This window comes from Nilaparvata lugens, chromosome 5 (assembly GCF_014356525.2).
Source record: "Nilaparvata lugens isolate BPH chromosome 5, ASM1435652v1, whole genome shotgun sequence".
Classification (NCBI taxonomy): Eukaryota; Metazoa; Arthropoda; class Insecta; order Hemiptera; family Delphacidae; genus Nilaparvata; species Nilaparvata lugens.
Window position 1 is genome coordinate 33462717 of NC_052508.1, and position 20512 is coordinate 33483228.

At 32.1% G+C, this 20512-nt stretch overlaps 1 protein-coding gene across 7 annotated transcripts in view; it reads left to right on the forward strand.

Annotated features, from left to right (window-relative positions):
* Positions 1-20512, forward strand: part of LOC111055348 (apoptosis-resistant E3 ubiquitin protein ligase 1) — a 205746-nt gene that overhangs the window by 152966 nt on the left and 32268 nt on the right. For 5 of the 7 annotated variants that reach the window (XM_039428203.1, XM_039428206.1, XM_039428205.1 and 2 more), the window contains 5 exons: positions 1791-1932; positions 2235-2356; positions 10964-11143; positions 12026-12211; positions 12802-12936. In XM_039428203.1, coding sequence (XP_039284137.1) covers positions 1791-1932; positions 2235-2356; positions 10964-11143; positions 12026-12211; positions 12802-12936 — 765 coding nt within the window. The remainder of the gene's footprint in view (positions 1-1790; positions 1933-2234; positions 2357-10963; positions 11144-12025; positions 12212-12801; positions 12937-20512) is intronic. The other 2 variants (XM_039428204.1, XM_039428207.1) reach the window with 1 other exon arrangement.

Sequence of the window (20512 nt, forward strand, 5' to 3'; positions counted from 1 at the left end):
TTTCGCTTTAAAATTTTGGCCCTTTGGATTTTTTATTTCATATTAAGGTTACGAATAAGTTTTATTGAAATATTTTTAAGGGTTATTAAAGGTAGATATATTGTTGATAGATTTCATGAATGAAATATTTGAATTTGTTATCATAAGGTGTTGATAATATAAGGTGTAATGGTGATAGTCATTTTTTAAAGTCGTATTTTTCTGAAGTTATTCGCTATATTAAATCCCTCAGGAAAGTTTTGTAAATATTATTCGTAATTATTCAACATTTCATCATTGCTTATCAGAATTGATTATAATATTTATGGGTTTATCATCCAGTGGTTGGATAATAGGGTTATATTTTATTTATTTGATATGTTTTCGTTGGGGTCTTGTGATTTAAGCCTATAATTATAAGTCCTCACAGAATTTGATTAAAATATTATTAATGATTATTGTTGCTGAAGTCCATATTTTTCAATGGTAATATAGACCAAGTTTATTGTTCATGGGTTATAATAAACGGTTATAGGGGAATTTTTTTAGCTATTAATAGCAGAGTTTCAGTTTTATACGTTTATATCTTTGAATTGAATTTCGTTTTATATTTTTTTCTCAGTATGAAGTAATGATTACTATATTCTCGATTATATTTCATGATAATATTTGAGTTTCATCGTGTCATGGTTCTAATATTAATGGTTTTGAGTTGAAAAATTTTCTTTTTGGCACAATAGGTTGAGTTTAGGGCTTATTAATTATGGTTGAGTTTTGATTTTCAAAAAAAAATCACCAGAGAAATTATAAAATTCCACTATGATTTGATTTATTCTAAAAATCAATTAATGTACAATAATTCTTCCTTGATTTATTAAAAATTTATATATCTATTCCAAACTGATTCATTTAATAATTATGTTTAATGTTGTTATCTCAAAAAAGCTTTAATCTAATCAACTTTTAGTAACCAGCGTAGAAACGTTGACTATCTGTTCTTTTTTAAGCTGAATATATTGGTTTGCTTCTATTATCATTTTATTTTCACAATTTTAGGATTATATTATCCAAAATTATCATCTGGTGTGATTGTGCTTGAATCGAGCTTCAGGTAAATTATTAATATTTCGCCACAAGTAGATCTGATAGTTGTGCCCATACACTTGTGTTCAAATTTGATAATTCACACCTAGACTGTTAGACTAAAATTCAAATTCACACATAGACTGATACAAGTCGACATTACTTAGTTCACTGTGGAATGTTATTTGAGACTATGATTATTACACTGAGTTCAACAGAAATTGATAATGGTGTAACAACCAAAACCAGTAGCTCGTTTCTTAATAAATCTGTGTTTGGGCAATATCTAGTCTTTTTACAAATAATGTCTAACAATATTGTATCTCTTGATTTTTAAATTTAATACTACCCTTTCTTAAACTCTTCAAAACATGTTTATTCTGAAGCCGCTTTTTCAAGAAGAAGGCTTCTATGATTGATTCTCGTAAAATTAAACACGATTAAAATTTAACCGGCTTTTGTGCAAGCGGCAAGAAATTATCACTGATTGATTGAAACCTCTGTTAGATTGATAATTCATTCAATCATTAGTTGTTTCGCTATACTGTCTTGGTCTTTATACTATCATATAGAGTACCTAGACGAAGCATTTCAATCGATGTGTGGATTATTATAATAATAAAGGAGACGGAGGTCATACTTGCTGATGGGTACAACGTATAGGCTTTTACAAAACTATTAATTTTGTTTATCACAAAACCAGTTCAATAACGTATTTTTTCTTCCAGTTCCATTTCCTTGGCGAAAACAACCAAAGCTCGATGCCTGCGTTCGTGATTGACGATGGCTGCCAACCCAAAGTGGAGTTGATGGCCAAGGATAGGAATGTTATCGCAGCAACATTCACTCATTTCCTACTAAAGAATATCGGTAAGCTATAAAGGTATAAATAAATCAAACTAGATTGAAAAATAATACAGCCATTCATTATGTTCAATTAATTTCGTTCCATTAATATATTGTTAGGTGTTATAATCATCCTTCATAATTCTTAACTTTGGAGCAATTCAACTTTATACATTAAGATTTTTTCAGTCTAGTTCAACTATACTGAACCATCAAAATTCATAACGAATAAATTTCCATTACAGTATACGGTGTTATTTATTGACTAATGAATGTGAAACTGGTCATTTTTTAAAAATAAGTTAACACCATGTTTTGTATTGTAGGTGGCTCTGAAACGTTCAAAGACAAGCAGGAATTTTTCTACCACGAAGTAAGAAGATTCCACCATAAACATTATCATGAAAAATTGGCGATGAAAGTCAACAGAGATAAACTTCTAGAATCGGTGAGTACTTTGAAAGCACTTTTTCACAGTTTCGAGAATTACTGTATTTTTATTCGTTCATGCAACAATACTTGAGTAAATAAGGAAGAGTTTTTTCCCTATATAGAATACATAATTTCAGTATCAGTCAGACCTTGGAATGAGCTAGACGTGTTTTTGTGGTCTCCGTAATAAGTCGAATTGTGAGGAATTTTGAAGGAATTAAGTTTTGTAACTTTGCAGTGTTATGTTATTAACTGTAGTCTTTTAATATATCATATCGGTTCTCGTGTTTGAGTGTTCCTTTTATTAAAAAATTGCATTTTTGTGAGTTGCAAACAAGTTTTTTCACTCGTCAGCCACAGCAGTTATTGTTCGGCCGTTATCATGAGCAGCAAACAGCAGATAAGAGCAGGCCTTCGTTCATCGGACAGTAGCAGCGATAAGCCTGATAATGTGCCGGTCGGTGAGTCCACCCGTTTCTCCTCTCTTTCGTTGGACGAAAAGTTATTAACTATTTTCAACGAGATTAAAGGGGTTAAAGAGGAACAAAAATCGATTATCCAATCGATTGAAGACATTCAAATTTCTGTGGACGGCTTTCGTAAGAATTTGAAAAGTCATGATGACAAGTTAGCTAAGCACTCTGAACTTTTTTCCGCTTTGAATGCTGAAATAGATTATTTAAAAAGTGAAAATCAGAAACTGAAATCTGAAATGAATGATTCTAAACAATACAGTAGGAAAAAGAGTGTTGAAATAAGTGGTTTGCCGCTTAATAAATCAGGGGACAATTTATCCACAGTTCTGAACAAGTTGTTCACCTTTCTAAAATTCAATTTCACGTCAGATATGGTTGATATCATGCACCCTCTTCCATCTAGAACTGATAGTGACGGTAGAAGTGCAATAATAAAATTTGTAAAGCGCACGGACACACTGGCATTGCTAGAACTTGCTAAGAAAAATAGGGGTCTGAAGGCTAGTGATGTAGGACTTCAATCTCAAAGCTCAATTTTCATTAATCCGTCACTTTCAAAAGAGAATAAGCAGTTGTTCAAGGACGCTAGGCTAATGAAAAAATCTCATGGAATTAAGTACGTCTGGGTCCACAACTGTAAAATTCTAGTGCTAAGGAGTGACGACGATGAGTTTATCCAATAAATAGTAGGGAAGACTTGGTCAATTTGAAGAAGAAATATGATCCCGAATTTAAGAAAAACATTGCTCAATGAGTAGAGTTTTTTTTGCTCTCTTACTTTATGAACTGGATTTCGCCTAACACTGATTTTGTCTTTCACTCAGACTAAACTATTTTACTTTAAATTACATAATCTATGTCAAAAAATGTTGTTTTTTTCTGAAACTGAATACTACTACTATTATCAATATTATAATCCTCACATCTTATTCCATAATGTATTATTCTAACAGCTTAATTCAAAGAAAGATAATTAAATTTATGAATTCGATTGATTTATTCTAATAATATGATGATATTGTAATTATTATAAACTTTATTAATTTCGGAGAATTGTGATGATATCCATCTAAATTCTATTTTTCAAATAAAACTTTCTATTTATTCAATAATTTTGATTATTGTGCTCAGTAGTATGTTAAATTCAAATAATGAAAAATTCAATGAAATCTTCAGGTAGTTTTTTATAAAATTGTTGACTTGAGAAAGCAAGTTATATTTCTATGATGCTTTTTTTGAGTTAATTGAATATTCTTCCAGATATTCATTTATCCTTGAACTTTCATTGAAAATTGAAATAACACAATTTCATTCTGTAATAGTGTTTTAGTGAATTATTGTTTGTTTTTATCTAAATTTTCCATTTTCTTTTTCAAATTATTGCTGGTAATTTCATAAGCACAATTTGCAATGATTTTAATTTGAATGAACCCAATCTTTTAATGCCTAAGGAAAGCAGTTTTTTTTTATTTCTGGTTTATTCAGTTTCACCATTTATTCTTATCTTTTGTTCCTTCAAGTAATTCCAACTTTTAATAAAATTATAATAATTTAACGGATACTGGAAAATAACATCGTTCTGTTATTCTAAAATGTCGTTAAATCTTTTATTAGTTTGTGTGAGTGTGTGTGTGAATGGTATGATTTTTGTTATCGAATACAATGAATTATCACTTCATGTGTGTGTATTGTGTGATTTTGTAATTTTGTCTGTCTATGGAGGAGGCCAGTGACACATGCACATTACTAAGAGATGTTGATGAAGTGAATACCTCTCATATTTCAGAGTGTTCAAACCTAACTATCCTTCACCAGAATATTCGGGGAGTTAGTAGTAATTTTGATTGTTTTTTAACTTATATTAACTGCTGGAAAATTAAACCTGCAATAATAGTGTTGTCTTAAGTTTGGTTGATTTCAAGCGAAGAGGCATTATTGTATTGTATTGATGGATACAACCAATTTTCAAATATTTCTGTTTTTATCCGTGCCACTGGTTTAATTGTTTATTATTCTACTGAGTTACCTGATTTTTCATGCAGAGTTTTGGATAGTTTATTAGAGGGAGCTGACATTGTTAATCTTGAATGTAGTATTTCCAACTACAAATTCAATCTTGTGTGCCTATATCGCTGGCATGGTTTTAATATTGAACGTTTCTTTTCAAGTTTTACATCTACCTTGGAGAATTTAAGACCAGTTGACCAGTTGATAATTCAACTTCAGTTATTAATATAATTCAACTTCAGTTATTAATATAGAAACAAATAAAAGAGGCATTCGAAGATTAAAACCTTAGATTTCAGAGGGGTTGTGTGCAGCAATTCTCTTCCGAGACAAATTGGCAAAGTTGGCAAGGAGAAATCCAGGAAATTGCAGATTACAATCTAATTGGAAGGTTTATTCTAAAAAAATTAAAACTTGGATACAAATAGAAAAAAATAAATGTTATTCTTCAATTAACGATCTACCTCCAAAACAAAAATGGTTTACTCTTAATAAGCTGTGTGGCAATCCCAATAAGAAAAGTAAACTTGATTTAAAGATTGAGCACGATAATACTGTTATCACAGATAAGAGTACCGTGGCTGAATTATTTAATAATTTTTTTGTAAATGTACCTAAAGAGGTTGCAACCTCCATAAAGAATGACCGCAGGGCTTGGGATGAGTATGTTAATTTTTTCAGAGTGGATCAATGTCCTAGATCTATTTTCTTTGAGCCGGTAACTTATAATGAACTTTTCCTACATATTTCTAAATTGAAACAGGGTAAGGCTCCTGGTGATGATAAAATATCTTCCAAACCTCTTAAAAATGTGGCAGTTGCTATTGTTCCAATTCTTACTGATATATTCAACTGCAGCCTCTCTTGTGGTAAGTTTCCAAGCAGGTTAAAATTAGCTAAGGTTATTCCTATTTATAAAAGTGGCTCACATTCTAATATTACTAATTACAGGCCCATGTCTCTGGTTTCAGTGTTTTCAAAACTTTTGGAAAAAATTATTAAAATAAGACCCCTTAACTTTCTAAATTCAAACAATTTCTTTTATTGCCGTCAGTTTGGTTTCAGGGAGGGTTCAACACTGAAATGGCTCTTGAGAGTTTCTTGGCTTCAATACATAACAATCTCAATTCCAAATTGCCGTCTTGTGTATCAGGTCTATTTCTTGATATAAAAAAAGCTTTTGACACTGTAAATCATTCTCTACTACTTGATAAGCTGTTAAGAGCGGGCATTAGAGGTGTTGCGCATAGTTGGTTTGTCTCCCATCTGAGTAATCGACACCAATATGTTTCTGTTGGAAATACGAGAAGTGAGGTTTTGAGTGTTGATTATGGGGTGCCACAGGGTTCAGTTTTGGGCCTTGTGTTATTCCTCATATTTATAAATGATCTCTTTTCAGGAGACTTTAATGGATTGCCGGTCTCATTCGCGGATGATACTGCCTTTTCATATTGCGGTGCAGACAGTGAAAATATATTTTTCAAGATGCAGGAGGATTTGCATAAGTTACTTGTCTGGTTCAACTGTAATGGTCTTTCTCTGAATGTATCCAAAACCAAATATTTGCTTTTTACATTAACCACATCTTGGCAATTTCCTTCAACGCTTAAATTTCATAATTACGCATGTGATCAGTTAAATTGTGATTGCCAAATAGTACAGCAATCTGACAGTGTAAGATATCTTGGTGTATTGTTAGATGAGAGGCTCACATGGACCCACCATATGCGTAATTTAAAAACATATCTTTTGATACTTTTAAGAAAATTCTACTTTCTTAGAAAAATTTTACCTCAACCGGTTTTAAGACAATTGTATTTTGCTCTTGTAGATTCTAAGTTGAACTACGGAATAACCTGTTGGGGCTCCACTTATAAAACACATATAAAGCCGTTAGTCACTATGCAAAAATCAATAGTTCGTGTTATGAAGGGTGTAAGGAGAACCGAGCACTCATTCCCAATTTTCCAAATGTACAATTGTTTACCTTTGCGCTACATCTATGTTTTTAAAGTATTATCTTCATTCTTTATGCAATCCGGGGATCGTAGTAGGCAAATGAGGGTTATCATTTATATGCAACAAGAATAAGTGTAACAAACAATTTTTTAAGACCACCTAAAGCTTATAAAACCTTCTTTCAAAAATCTTTTGTCTTTCTGAGTCCAAATTTTTTTTAATAATGTACCTGATGACATAAAACAAATCAATAACATTCGTTCATTTAAGAAACAAATTATCAAATGGCTTATTTCTTCTCCACCTGAAAATATTAAGGGGTTGTTCACTGTCATTGGTTAACTTCATGGACTTCATCATGGTTGAAGTTGGATTGTTCACACATGAATTATTATATTAGTGCGTGAATGGTGTGTGAATCTGTGTGTGAATGTAGCTTCAAGAAATTTTTTTTTTTTGTTATTGATACTCCTACTTGCGAGCGAATTTGTTTTAATTCAGCAAGTAGTATTTTTTATTTTGATTTTCTATTAGGCCTATTATTTTCGAGATTATCTTAAACAAATTGCAGTATTCATTCATTATTGTTGATTCAAACGTGTCTCATTTTATTTATTGTATGTATTATGCTATACTGTCAAAATAAAAAATTATTTGATTTGATTTGATAATTAAAGTTTGATGATATACACGGTGTCCCACGAAGAGGTTTACACGTTTAATTTTCTATTACGTGCCCATTAATGCACCGAATGTTTTCAAATTTTACACAGTTCACAAAGAAGGTTCTAAAAATATTCTGGGGAAAATTTAAGCTCCCTAATTTTTGTAGGAACAAAATAGCGGCATATTGAAAATTTTACCAATTCGTTTCCTGGAAAAACTACTGCCGCCATTTTGTTCCACGAAGGTTTGGGAGAAATATTCTGGGAAAATTTTCTACATTTTAGAACCTACTTTGTAAACTGTGTGAAATTTAAAAAAGTTCGGTGCATGATGGGCACGTGGTATAAAATTAAACGTGTAAACCTCTTCGTGGGTCACCGTTTTTCTACTGTTGAATATTATACAGAGTGTTTCAGAGAAACGGGAAATTTTGAAAGTTGAATAATTCCAAGAGAAACAAATCTTTAAATAAAGTTTTTCATATCATTCGATTGTAAAAATAATGCCATTTTAGAATAAATAATACCGTAACATTTATTTTTTGAATATGACATCTTGCAGGAATGTTCCTTTTCTACGCAAACATACCTGTAGCCTCTTCAATTCTGCAACAACGGAAGAATTGAAACCAAAGATTCGAGAAGCAATCTCAAATTCCAGTTGTAATTTTACGTCAAATCATGGACAATGTGATGAATAGACTACAGGAATGTTTGCATAGAAAAGGAACACACCTGCAAGATGTCATACTCAATAACGTTACGGTATTATTTATTCTAAAATGGCATTATTTTTACAATTGAATGATATGAAAAACTTTATTTAAAGATTTGTTTTTCTTGGAATTATTCAACTTTCAAAATTTCGCGTTTCTCTGAAACAGCGTGTAGTACCGTAACAATTGTTGAAAATGATTGGTTAGTGAGTCCCCTCCTACTTCCAAGTGTGGCCTACATTATATACGTATATGATCAAATATATCCATGAGATACGATACTAGTTGACTTGATGGTTCTTTGAATTGTGGCCTACATTATACAGGGTGATTCATAATTATGGTAAAATATTTTAATACGTGATAGTAGAGGTAAAAATAAGAAAAAAAAAATCATATAAACATATATCCATAAACGCTTCATTAGCGAGCTATACAGGTGAAAGATTTCGCCCGGAATTCAGTTCCTCTGGTGAAATATACCGATGCTGAATTGTTTGGGGACTAGTTTTTGAAAAACTTATGCTGGATTCATATGGAAAAATATCTGAAAAATTGAATAAAACTAGTCTGGAAGCTGTAGTGTGAGTAGTTTTTGAGAAAAAAGTTGAAATATGCAAAAAATTTAAGTAGAAAAACACAGACTTCTACGTTTGATGCCCAATAACTTTCATTAATGACCAGTAAGTTAAACAAATATTTTTTCGCAATAAAAATTGTAGAGAATTTAATTCTGAAAAGAATTATGTAAGCTGTGTAAACTAAATTCAAATAAAAGTTGAATAAAATGTATTCTTATGTAGTACATTACACCATAAAAATTTGCTGTTTTATGAGGAGAGAACTAATAACTCATAGGTTGTAGCTGATTGCAAATAAAATATTCTGTTTTTTATGAAAAGTTTTTCTTATATGAAAGTAGCATATCTAAATGACATTAAACTTATACCAAAAGACTAGTTAGATTATGCCATTAAGCCTGGGAGGAAGCTCAAACAGAAGTAGATGATCTCCTATGATTCCTGCCCAAATGTTTACTGAAAACTGATGTTGTGGAAGATTAGGATTGATGGCATGAGGATTCTCAGCTGCCCAAATATGTTGGTTGTGGACGTTAACGGTAGCAGTTCTTGTAAAGTGTGCCTCGTCGGTAAATAAAACGGTTGTTAAAAAGTTTGGGTAAACATTTTTACTAAAAACCATTGGCAAATACTAGCACGGGGAATACAGTCTCGTGGCAATAGAGTATGAACTTTTTGGAGGTGGTATGGATGTAATTTTTGCTATTTTAGTATCCTCCAAATAATAGATTGATTGACATTAAGAACTTGTTCTTCTAACTCAATAGTCATAGTAGATCGGGGTCTGCCTGCATAAATGTGCTCTTTGGATATCAAAGAATCTGTTCCAGACAGACGTTGATGAATAGTGGCAAAAAACCTTGAACTTGGACATATTCGGTTAGGAAAGTTCTCTTGATACAAACGTCTTGCTTCAGTACTATTACAGTAGTGTCCCACTCCATACATTAAATGCATGTCAGGTAATTCGGAGTATGAATAAATGTCTAAGATTACCTGCCATTTTTTAAAAAGTTAACACTCAACACGAAAGCAAAGTGGAATGGTTACAAATAACTGGTTAATAGATTAAACAAAAAACACAGCGCGGTTACAGTAGGCCTAACTTACAGTTTGTTTTTTTTTTTGTTCAACAGTGAGCTAAAATATTTCTGAAAATAATTTTCAGCTGATAATTTCATTTGAATATTTTCTTATTTAAAACATAATAAATCAGCTGTTTTAAAACAGCAGTTATTAAAATCCATGTTTTATTTGCAATCAGCTACAACCTATGAGTTATTAGTTCTCTCCTCATAAAACAGCAAATTTTTATGGTGTAATGTACTACATAAGAATACATTTTATTCAACTTTTATTTGAATTTAGTTTACACAGCTTACATAATTCTTTTCAGAATTAAATTCTCTACAATTTTTATTGCGAAAAAATATTTGTTTAACTTACTGGTCATTAATGGAAGTTATTGGGCATCAAACGTAGAAGTCTGTGTTTTTCTACTTAAATTTTTTGCATATTTCAACTTTTTTCTCAAAAACTACTCACACTACAGCTTCCAGACTAGTTTTATTCAATTTTTCAGATATTTTTCCATATGAATCCAGCATAAGTTTTTCAAAAACTAGTCCCCAAACAATTCAGCATCGGTATATTTCACCAGAGGAACTGAATTCCGGGCGAAATCTTTTCACCTGTATAGCTCGCTAATGAAGCGTTTATGGATATATGTTTATATGATTTTTTTTTTCTTATTTTTACCTCTACTATCACGTATTAAAATATTTTACCATAATTATGAATCACCCTGTATATATGATCAAATATATATGCGATACGACACTAGTTGACTTGATGGTTCTTTGAATTGTAGGCCTACATTATAATTATATGATCAAATATATATATGCGATACGATACTAGTTGACTTGATGGTTCTTTGAATTAGTAAAATTATCGGGTACCTATAAAATATGTTTTAGAATTTGATTTTTGTGAGTTATATTAGTTTTTTGATATAACTCTTTTCTCAATTAAATTATTGACCAATTTGGATCAGTATTTATGAATGCATAAATAATTTGGAAGAAGCAACAGTTTTCTCACCATGATTGGACGGTTGAAAAATTATACTTCATGAGCAGATAGAATTGAATTCTATCAATAAAGGATATTTTCAATTTTTTGAGTCCATAACAATGGTACTATTTGTTGGATTGCAGTCATTGAAAGCAACGAAAGGATTCTCAGTGAGCGATTGGTGCCGCAACTTCGAGATAACGTTCCAGGGCGAGCAGGGCGTTGACTGGGGAGGGCTGCGCAGGGAGTGGTTTCAGCTGGTCTGCGCCGCTCTCTTCGATCCCAAAAATCACCTATTCAAGGGATTCTCCGATACTCAACAAGTACGTAAACATATCTTTCTCATCGGCTTACATTTCCTGCAAGTGGGAGTCCTATTCATTATGTCACTCTGGAAAATATCATTCAAGTCTCGAATATGTAATTAATATCTATAGTCTGTGCAAATCTTAGTTTGTAGCATTGCTCTTATGGAGTACAGCGCTACTAGATTTCACAGAATCCAGAGAGTCCTCCAATTGTTCTATTGAAAATTTGGTCACAATTGTTCTATTGGTCATAAAGCCCCGTGCTGAAAACTAAGCACGGACTATAGAACCAAAGAACTATTTTGCTAAACTCAAAAGTGAAAATTTGTTTGAATAATGCTTGGTTAGGATAGTTAACTCTTTTGAATTTTTTCTTATCAATTTTATATGCAGAGACAACTGATACAAGAGAGATATAATATAATTATGTTTTCAGAGATACTGATAAAAACATATAAAAGGTCCTCACTTCCACCCCCTGTGCTGAGAGTGGTGGGGATGGTTTGAAAGTACCATATTTTGTTTTTTTGCATTTATTTCGAACAATCTTACGCTATCTTTTCTCTATGGTATAAGGGCCAAGCCACATGAAGCATTTTTTCAGGCGTTTTTGCACAGTCGACGGATGAGTCAGCAGGGCAGGAAGCTCTCCGATTGACTGATTATCAACTGATTGGCTGATTAGGTCGGCGTTTGGGAATCAGCTGATAATCAGCCAATCGGAGAGATCCTGCCTTGCCGACTTGTCCGTCGCCTGTGCAAAACACCTGCAAAACTATACTAACACCTGCTTGGCTATAAGTATTATAGTTGTAACAAAAGTAAAAGGTCATAGATTCTTCGTATCTTTCAAAATTGAAATAATTGATTTTGATATGATTGTTCTTTTATGTAAAGGCGCTAGTGCATCCGAACGCAAAACGGCCGGCGCATCTGAAGCTGAAGCACTACGAGTTTGCCGGCCGCCTGGTGGGAAAGTGCCTCTACGAGTCGGCGCTCGGTGGAGGGTACCGGCAGCTGGTGCGGGCTCGCTTCACTCGCTCATTCCTCGCTCAGCTCATCGGCCTAAGGGTGCACTATAAGGTAACACCACTCTTGTCAATCATTGCATTCGACACTCTTGTGAAGCTATGCTCATGATCTCCATTATATTTTGAGGCTTACAATTTGAATTTGTAAACTTCAGTCTATGAAGTTACAATAACATAAGAAAATATTATAATTTCCCTTCAATATTTCCATAATGTTTGTCAAAATGTCTCTCTTTCAATTGAAGTGCAGTGAACTATAATAGTGTCAAAATTCTAACTACAATCTACTAGATGTACTTCTAACTATTGCTTCTATTCCAAATCTACAAAATGATCAAGAAATCTCGCAAACCAAATGATAACACTTACGATATTTGGGTTGCATTACTTATCGATCATCTATCGTAAAAATATTTTTTAATTTGTAAACATCAGTGTTACAGTTCAAACTGAACACTACAAAGAGAGAATAACATGAAAATATTAGAATTTCACTTTGATACAAATTCAATTTCACACCCAAATTTTGACTTCACTGTACCTGATATGATTTAGTTCAGTCATCTATTAATTGATCAATTAATTTCAGTGCGTAAGTTTTTTGATAACCTTTCAACTGATAGTAATCTTGCTCTTTTTCAGTATTTTGAACAAGATGATCCTGATCTTTACCTATCCAAGATAAAGTACATCTTGGAGCACGATGTGGAGGATATGGATTTGTATTTTGTCGAGGAAGATTATGACCAAACCGGCCAGTTAGTAAAGGTAATCAAGGTAAACTTTCTTCTTCTTCGTAGCTCTCACTGCTTTTCACTCTTATTCTTATTTAGAATACTTCCTCAACTTGCCTCTCATATATCTCAAAGCAATTCCTATGATACCATACTTGTGATTTAGTACAATAATTCAACTTTCAAAATAATCTCTTACTATTACGAAATAATAGTCAAATAAAATTTCCTGCTGGGAATGTATAATGTCATCTGTGTTTGTTCTATTGTGTGTATTAAAAACTTCTAAATATTTGATAAATTAGCAATTAAATGTAACAAAAAAAGTTTTTTAAGATAACTCAAAACATTGAAGTATAGAGTTATTATTTTGTAGCTGTGATTTTGATTCTTAAAATTGCGATAAGTTAATGTTTGGAAGATATAAAGAAAGTAAATCATGACAATATTCAACAATGACTCAATTCTTGATACACACAGTTGCAAATAAATATTCATAGTTGGAAATATAAATCATATTATTTTCAACATTCAAACAAAATGTTATCTTATATCAATTTTATCTTATACTTTGAAAATTCATATCGAAGAAAACCCATTTATATTTCAATCGATTTATGCCTAAAACCTTTTTTAGAGATTACAAATAAATAGAATTAAAAACGAATTTGGTGATTATAATAATCTCTCACTTTTTGTATATTGTTTCGAACTAAATATTATTTCCAGTGTTCGTCATTGGTCTACATCTACAATTCAAGTAATATAATACTCATCAATGTAATTTAAATAACTGATCTATCAACTACGTGGTGTTTTCAATTACTCACTGCACTGAGTCTGAAAATGTTTAATTGGAGCTTCAATTCGTATGTTACACACATTAATCACGGAAGTCATAATGTATGCAAACACTTACAATATAGCTCGTTTATTTCTCACAACAAAAGTAGTCACAATTATAACTAATCCACTTTACACTCTACACATTCTGTGTGAATCAAATACCGTAAATTATCATAAATTTCACTTTATGTTTATGTTGGATGTTAACAGTCATGTAATAGGTATGTTGCAATGTTTTCAGTTTATCCTAAAGTAATATTGTTTCGATTATAGATTAGTTGGTTATAGTAGATGTTTAGTGTACTGAAAATACTTTCTAAATTCCTTTGTAGAATTACACAATTGATCCTTCCTCTTATTGATAGTTGGCTTATTATAGTAAAATAGAAATGGAGTTCTCTTTCAGCTATTGCTTAGCTGTAATACTTGATTTGATCACATATCTTCAATTATAGAAAACTTTTCATAGTTAGTCCAAATGCAATAGTTCAATAAGAATAGACTTTTCTCAGTTTATAATATGACTTCAGCTGCTAGACCAGCCTGTTGGATAATTAACTGCAAAATTAGATATGCTAGATTTCTTGAATTAGGTAGAGTCTATTCTAGGTAGATGATTGTCTTTCTACTGCATTTAGTCCAGGCGCTGGCTTACATTGAGCATACATGAGAGAGGCAGAGAATTTGACTTCGGATTATTGTTAGGGGGTCTTTAGTGTATATGAAACTCGATGTCGTCACGTCCCAGGGTGGTCGACAGCTTGGGGGGGAGGGGGGTAAGTTGTAAAAAACGCGCGCTTATAAAATCGCCTGTCCTGCAGTTACTATTCATAGTACAGCTTTTAATTTTTTCTCAATATTATGTACACATAACTGGCTTTCAATCTGGTCCTCTACACTTTTGCGATAAACTGCATAGTTTTTCCGTAAAAAAATAAAATATCTCGAAAAATGTATTTTTTTATTATGGACTTTTTGTTATTTCTCGAATATTGAAGTCATTAGCCGACTTAGAGGAAAAGGCTCCCAATAAACGTTGTAGGCCGTTTCTTCCTGAATCCAATGATATATATAGTTTGGGGGTTACGATCATAGATGCGGCGGTGGGAGGGGGATAAGTAGCACTGTTACGCTGCGGCGCAGTCCTCCCCCATGATTAATGCGCGTAATGGCCTGTCTATCGCATCGCTCCTACTAGTCTGTGCATTCAAATTATGTATTTCAGGAACGCTATCTTATGTATTTTCAGTCGCTGAACACGATTTTTCAACTCTCAAGTCTCAATAATTGATCATTTTCATCACAATATACTAATTATGGTCAAAATTACAAACTTCATCTCATCATTATTTATGATTACATTGTAATGATAAACCATCTTGTTAGGAATCCTATATGTGTTTCTCAGTTGATGAAAAACTGATATTCCATTAAGAGAGAATAATTATTCGATTTAGTTCAATGATCACTTTTGAATTGCGAAAGTCAAGTAATGGAGTAAGTTAAACAAATAATATAGGCTACCCCATATAGAGCACCGTGTAACAGGAGTAAAATGTTTTCGTAATATAAATTTACAGTTGAAGCACAAATAATGCCAATTACTCCCATTTGATATGACTAAATATTTTATTACAAAGGAAATACAACTCTAATGCTGCGTTTACACCAAAGTTATTAACGAGATGTTAATATAACTTAATCTTTATAGATTCTATGAGATTGAACATAACTTATCATACACATGATGGACATATATGTGTTTGCCAAGTTCCGTTCAATCTAATAGAATCTATAAAGATTAAGTTAACATTTTGTTAATAACTTTGGTGTAAACGCAGCTTCATCAACTGATTTCTGTAACTTATATCTATGAATATATACTTTTCATCTGGCTGAGTTTGACTGATTGTCTTGGGGTGGTACTTGAACGAAAGTGGAATGGGAGATATCTTTGTTGAATTTGAAATATTTGGAGAGAATACTGTTGGAAATCTATTGAGGGGAGATAATTAAGGTGTGAGAGCAAGCAATCAATTCAATGAAACAACTACAATGACTCATGAACGGTTCAAATATGAGAGATTGTCAAAGTATATTTGAAAGAAGTCAGGAGCTATTTGTGGAGTTTTTTAGAATCACAATGCAAAATCAATAACTACTTTAAAATTTATGACTGATTATTGTAACATAGTTTAAATTATCTTAAATTGTATTCATGCTCATAAGGAAGGACTCTGGTATTGCACATAGAAACTGTTCGAGAAAAGATCCCATAATTTTTTCATTCAGTCACACAAACTATGTTATAAAGTCTGTGTCATATCTAGAGAATATAAAAAAATACCCAAAGAAGTGAAAAATAATTTCCAATAAGGAAACATTAACTCTATACAGTCAATACATTGACTCTGTCAAATGAAACCTTGAAAATTTAATAAATGTGACAACCGATCATGCTTTAGAGCAAACCCTCATTCGATCATCCAAAACTGAGTGATTGGAATAGCTAGTTCTTCAAAGGCTTTCCTAAAATGGCTGCTACTACATAAATAAATCTTCCATCAAAGATATTCCGTTCAAGTATGTTGGCATTATTATGGATATCACTGGAGACTGTGAAGAAAGTCATCTAATGAAGTAAAACAAGAATAATGAGAGATGAGAATGATCTCCAGAAGCAAAATCTTCTCAAGAGAACATGACATTTTTCTTCAAGACTCTGATGGACAACAGAATCTGCATAATGTTATCAATGGTCTGGAAGCAAGTGAAGAAGTGTGTGATTCTCTTTTGAACGTATAGAAAGAAATATAGTTATTCAGTCTCCAACGATTTTTATCTGAACATAGTTGTGGCAAATTGTAAAAGTGTATTCTCACCTATAAAAAGAAACAGAGTTCGTCTTTCATTCTCCACGATGCAATCAAACAAAAATCCTAGTCTTAGTTGATTCTAGAACAAAAAGATCTGATCTCTGTATTTTTACTAGACTATTAAAGTTAATTCAGCATTGAAGTTTTAGTACAGCATGCATTTCTATAATAACCGCAATCTCTGTCAACATCTGATGGATATTTGAAAAAAAAACTCTTAATCTCACTTGGCCCATGAAATTGTAAGTGAAACTAGTTGTGGATTTGACTAAATCCCTAAATATCGTTGACAAATTCCCATAATGATGACATGGCCCTCCTGAATTCAACTCCTACTTCACTTTTCAAAACTTCAATACGCTGCAAGATTATGGAAACTTTGTGATGAGAAGAGTTATGAAAATTCTCAATAAAGATGGAGTGATACAGGTGGACATAGCTTTTCATGTCTATGGTCTAAATAAAACAAAGGTAGTGAACATATTAGAAGCAGCAGAGTAAAAGAATCACTCCAATAATATGCTCTCCAAACCATCGAGACTTGATTTCTAAATCTGTGGCAGAGATTTATTAATGTGACATGCAAGAATCTATAAAGGAATAATCCATACGTTAGCTACGTGCAGGAATACATACATTCATTCATTCATTTGTGGATGAAATTACAAATCATATAAATATTTTTGGGAAAGAATAACAGGCATGGCAAACTATTCGAATCCCAAATTTTGATACTGAATAACTTGTTACCATTTCAAAACAGTCTGAACGGGAATACCATAATGGTGAATCAATCAAAAGTTAGTGAAAGATCATTATAATAATACTGTTAGAAATAATATGAATGAATATTTAAATTTTCATTTCATTTTGATTTGACACATATCTATTATTATATTGGATATAATTTCTCAAAAGTTCACGACAAACTGAAGATTCACGAAAGATTAACATTTTAATTATGATTATGTTTAGTATGAAAATGTTAATCTTTCGTGAATCTTCAGTTTGTCGTGAACTTTTGAGAAATTATATCCAATATAATAATAGATATGTGTCAAATCAAAATGAAATGAAAATTTAAATATTCATTCATATTATTTCTAACAGTATTATTATAATAATCTTTCACTAACTTTTGATTGATTATGATCATGTTTTAATCATGAATGAATGATGAATTCCATTTCCACCATGAAGAACTAAGAAATTCCACGAATATTTCTTGGAAATTAACTGACCACTATATCAAGTAAGCGTGGCCAGTGTGCAATTTTAATAGTATAATTCAGCCTGCAGTGCATCACAATAAATTAATTTGAGATACAAACAATAGAACATGAACACATATAAATATTATCATTATTCTATCCCAATATATTTCTTGAAACCCAAGTTTCGTTTATTTCAAACAGTCATTTCTTAGTTTCCTTGCAGAATGAGATGAAGTTTGTAATTTTGACCATAATTATTATATTATGATGAAAATGATCAATTATTGAGACTTGAGAGTTGAAAAATCGTGTTCAGCGACCGAAAATACATAAGATAGCGTTCCTGAAATACATAATTTGAATGCACAGACTAGTAGGAGCGATGCGATAGACAGGCCATTACGCGCATTAATCATGGGGGAGGACCGCGCCGCAGCGTAACAGTGCTACTTATCCCCCTCCCACCGCCGCATCTATGATCGTAACCCCCAAACTATATATATCATTGGATTCAGGAAGAAACGGCCTACAACGTTTATTGGGAGCCTTTTCCTCTAAGTCGGCTAATGACTTCAATATTCGAGAAATAACAAAAAGTCCATAATAAAAAAATACATTTTTCGAGATATTTTATTTTTTTACGGAAAAACTATGCAGTTTATCGCAAAAGTGTAGAGGACCAGATTGAAAGCCAGTTATGTGTACATAATATTGAGAAAAAATTAAAAGCTGTACTATGAATAGTAACTGCAGGACAGGCGATTTTATAAGCGCGCGTTTTTTACAACTTACCCCCCTCCCCCCCAAGCTGTCGACCACCCTGGGACGTGACGACATCGAGTTTAATATACACTAAAGACCCCCTAACAATAATCCGAAGTCAAATTCTCTGCCTCTCTCATGTATGCTCAATGTAAGCCAGCGCCTGGACTAATTGGGCGATTACACAATTATTGCATTAGTGCTGATGTGGAAGCCTCTTCTTTACTTACATACAGTATTAGTTGGATAAACCTTTTTTAAGAACCAAAAAATAAATGGAAAGTTATGTTTATTTAGAAGATTGTTATAATTTGAAATCAGCCATATTCTTTTATGTCTAGTACAATTTGAAAAAAATAATAACATTTCATCAATAATTTCTCATATTTATACAGAATGTTTCAGAAGTAGTGTGGAACATTTTAGGGTATTGTTCCTGGATGATAGGAGACTACAAATGTCGTATTTGAAATGTCCGAGACTCAGCGGTTATCTTTATAGCTGCCATTTTGTTTTTTCACTCAGGAATTTTTATTTCAAGAACGAAATGCTGTATTGATCTAAACTTTTGCATGAATATTCATTCTATAAAGACTCAACTTAAAAAAAATTTTGATGTAAATTTTCAAAATGGCGGCCATTCTAAATTTTTGATCGCAAATTTCACGAAACCTGTTCACTTTACAGAAAATTTACAAGAGACAAAAAAGTTAGCAAATTTTATCAAGATTTCAAGCATACCTTATTTATTAAGGTTGGTCAGAGAATAACACAGAAATTAATTACTTTCGTACAGCATGCATGATCATGAACAAACAAGATCATCTGAAAAACATTGTAAAATCAGCTGGATGGCCATATGGAGCCATCCCGAGTTTCAAAGCTTCATCTTAAATACAATTGGAATCAAAAATGTAATATTGATGTTTAAATTGTGAAAAGTGGTCATGCATGCTATACGAAAATGATCAATTTCTCCGTTATTCTCCGACCAATCTTAATGAATTAGGCATCCTTGGAATCTTGATAGAATTTGCTAACTTTTCTGTGTCCTGTAAATTTTTAGTAAAGTGAACTGTTTTCAAAAATTTAAAATAGCCGTCATTTTGAATATTTACATCGAACATTTTTTATTTCATTTTTTTAAAGTTGAGTCTTTATAGCATAAATATTCATGCCAAATTTCAGATCAATACAACTTTTCGTTCTTGAGATAAAAATTCCTAATTGAAAAAAAAACCAAAAAACAGCTATAAGGATAACCGCTGAGTTTTGTCACTTCAAATACAACATTTGTAGTCTTCTATCATCCAGGAACAATACCCTAAAATGTTCGACACTATTTCTGAAACATTCTGTATAAATATTGTGCTTTTCTATAAGGATTCAAGGTTTTTTCTTTTTTATTATATTTAACAACGCATTACTTAATGTAATTTCCAGTTAAATTAACAACTTCTTACTTATATTTTCCTCTATTAATGTTTCCAACATGTACACATGTTTTATGCTTACTATCGTTTATTTTTCTACTAAAATTTTCAATATTGTCACAAAGTGAATTTTGTGACGAATGGAGAACCGTCATCTAGTATAGAATTTAGTGAATTTATTCTATTTCAGTAGAGAAATAGGGTAGACAGTCAGATGTATTTTGCTAAGCTTAGAGTCGAGTGTTGAAATCATCAGCATCGCCGTCAACCCCTATGAATTATCAGCAGCGGATTCATCTGAACCAGAAATTTCCAGACTTTGTTTACTGGTTTGAGCGTTCAAATATCTAGTATTGCAGCAGCAGCCGTATCATCAAAGCGATAGGCGACTACCGAGTTGAGTCGGTATTGTTCTTCATGAAATTTCTGGTGAGAAGGATTGTTTACTGGCCTAATTTATTATAGTAATTAGTAGCATTGTCATCATT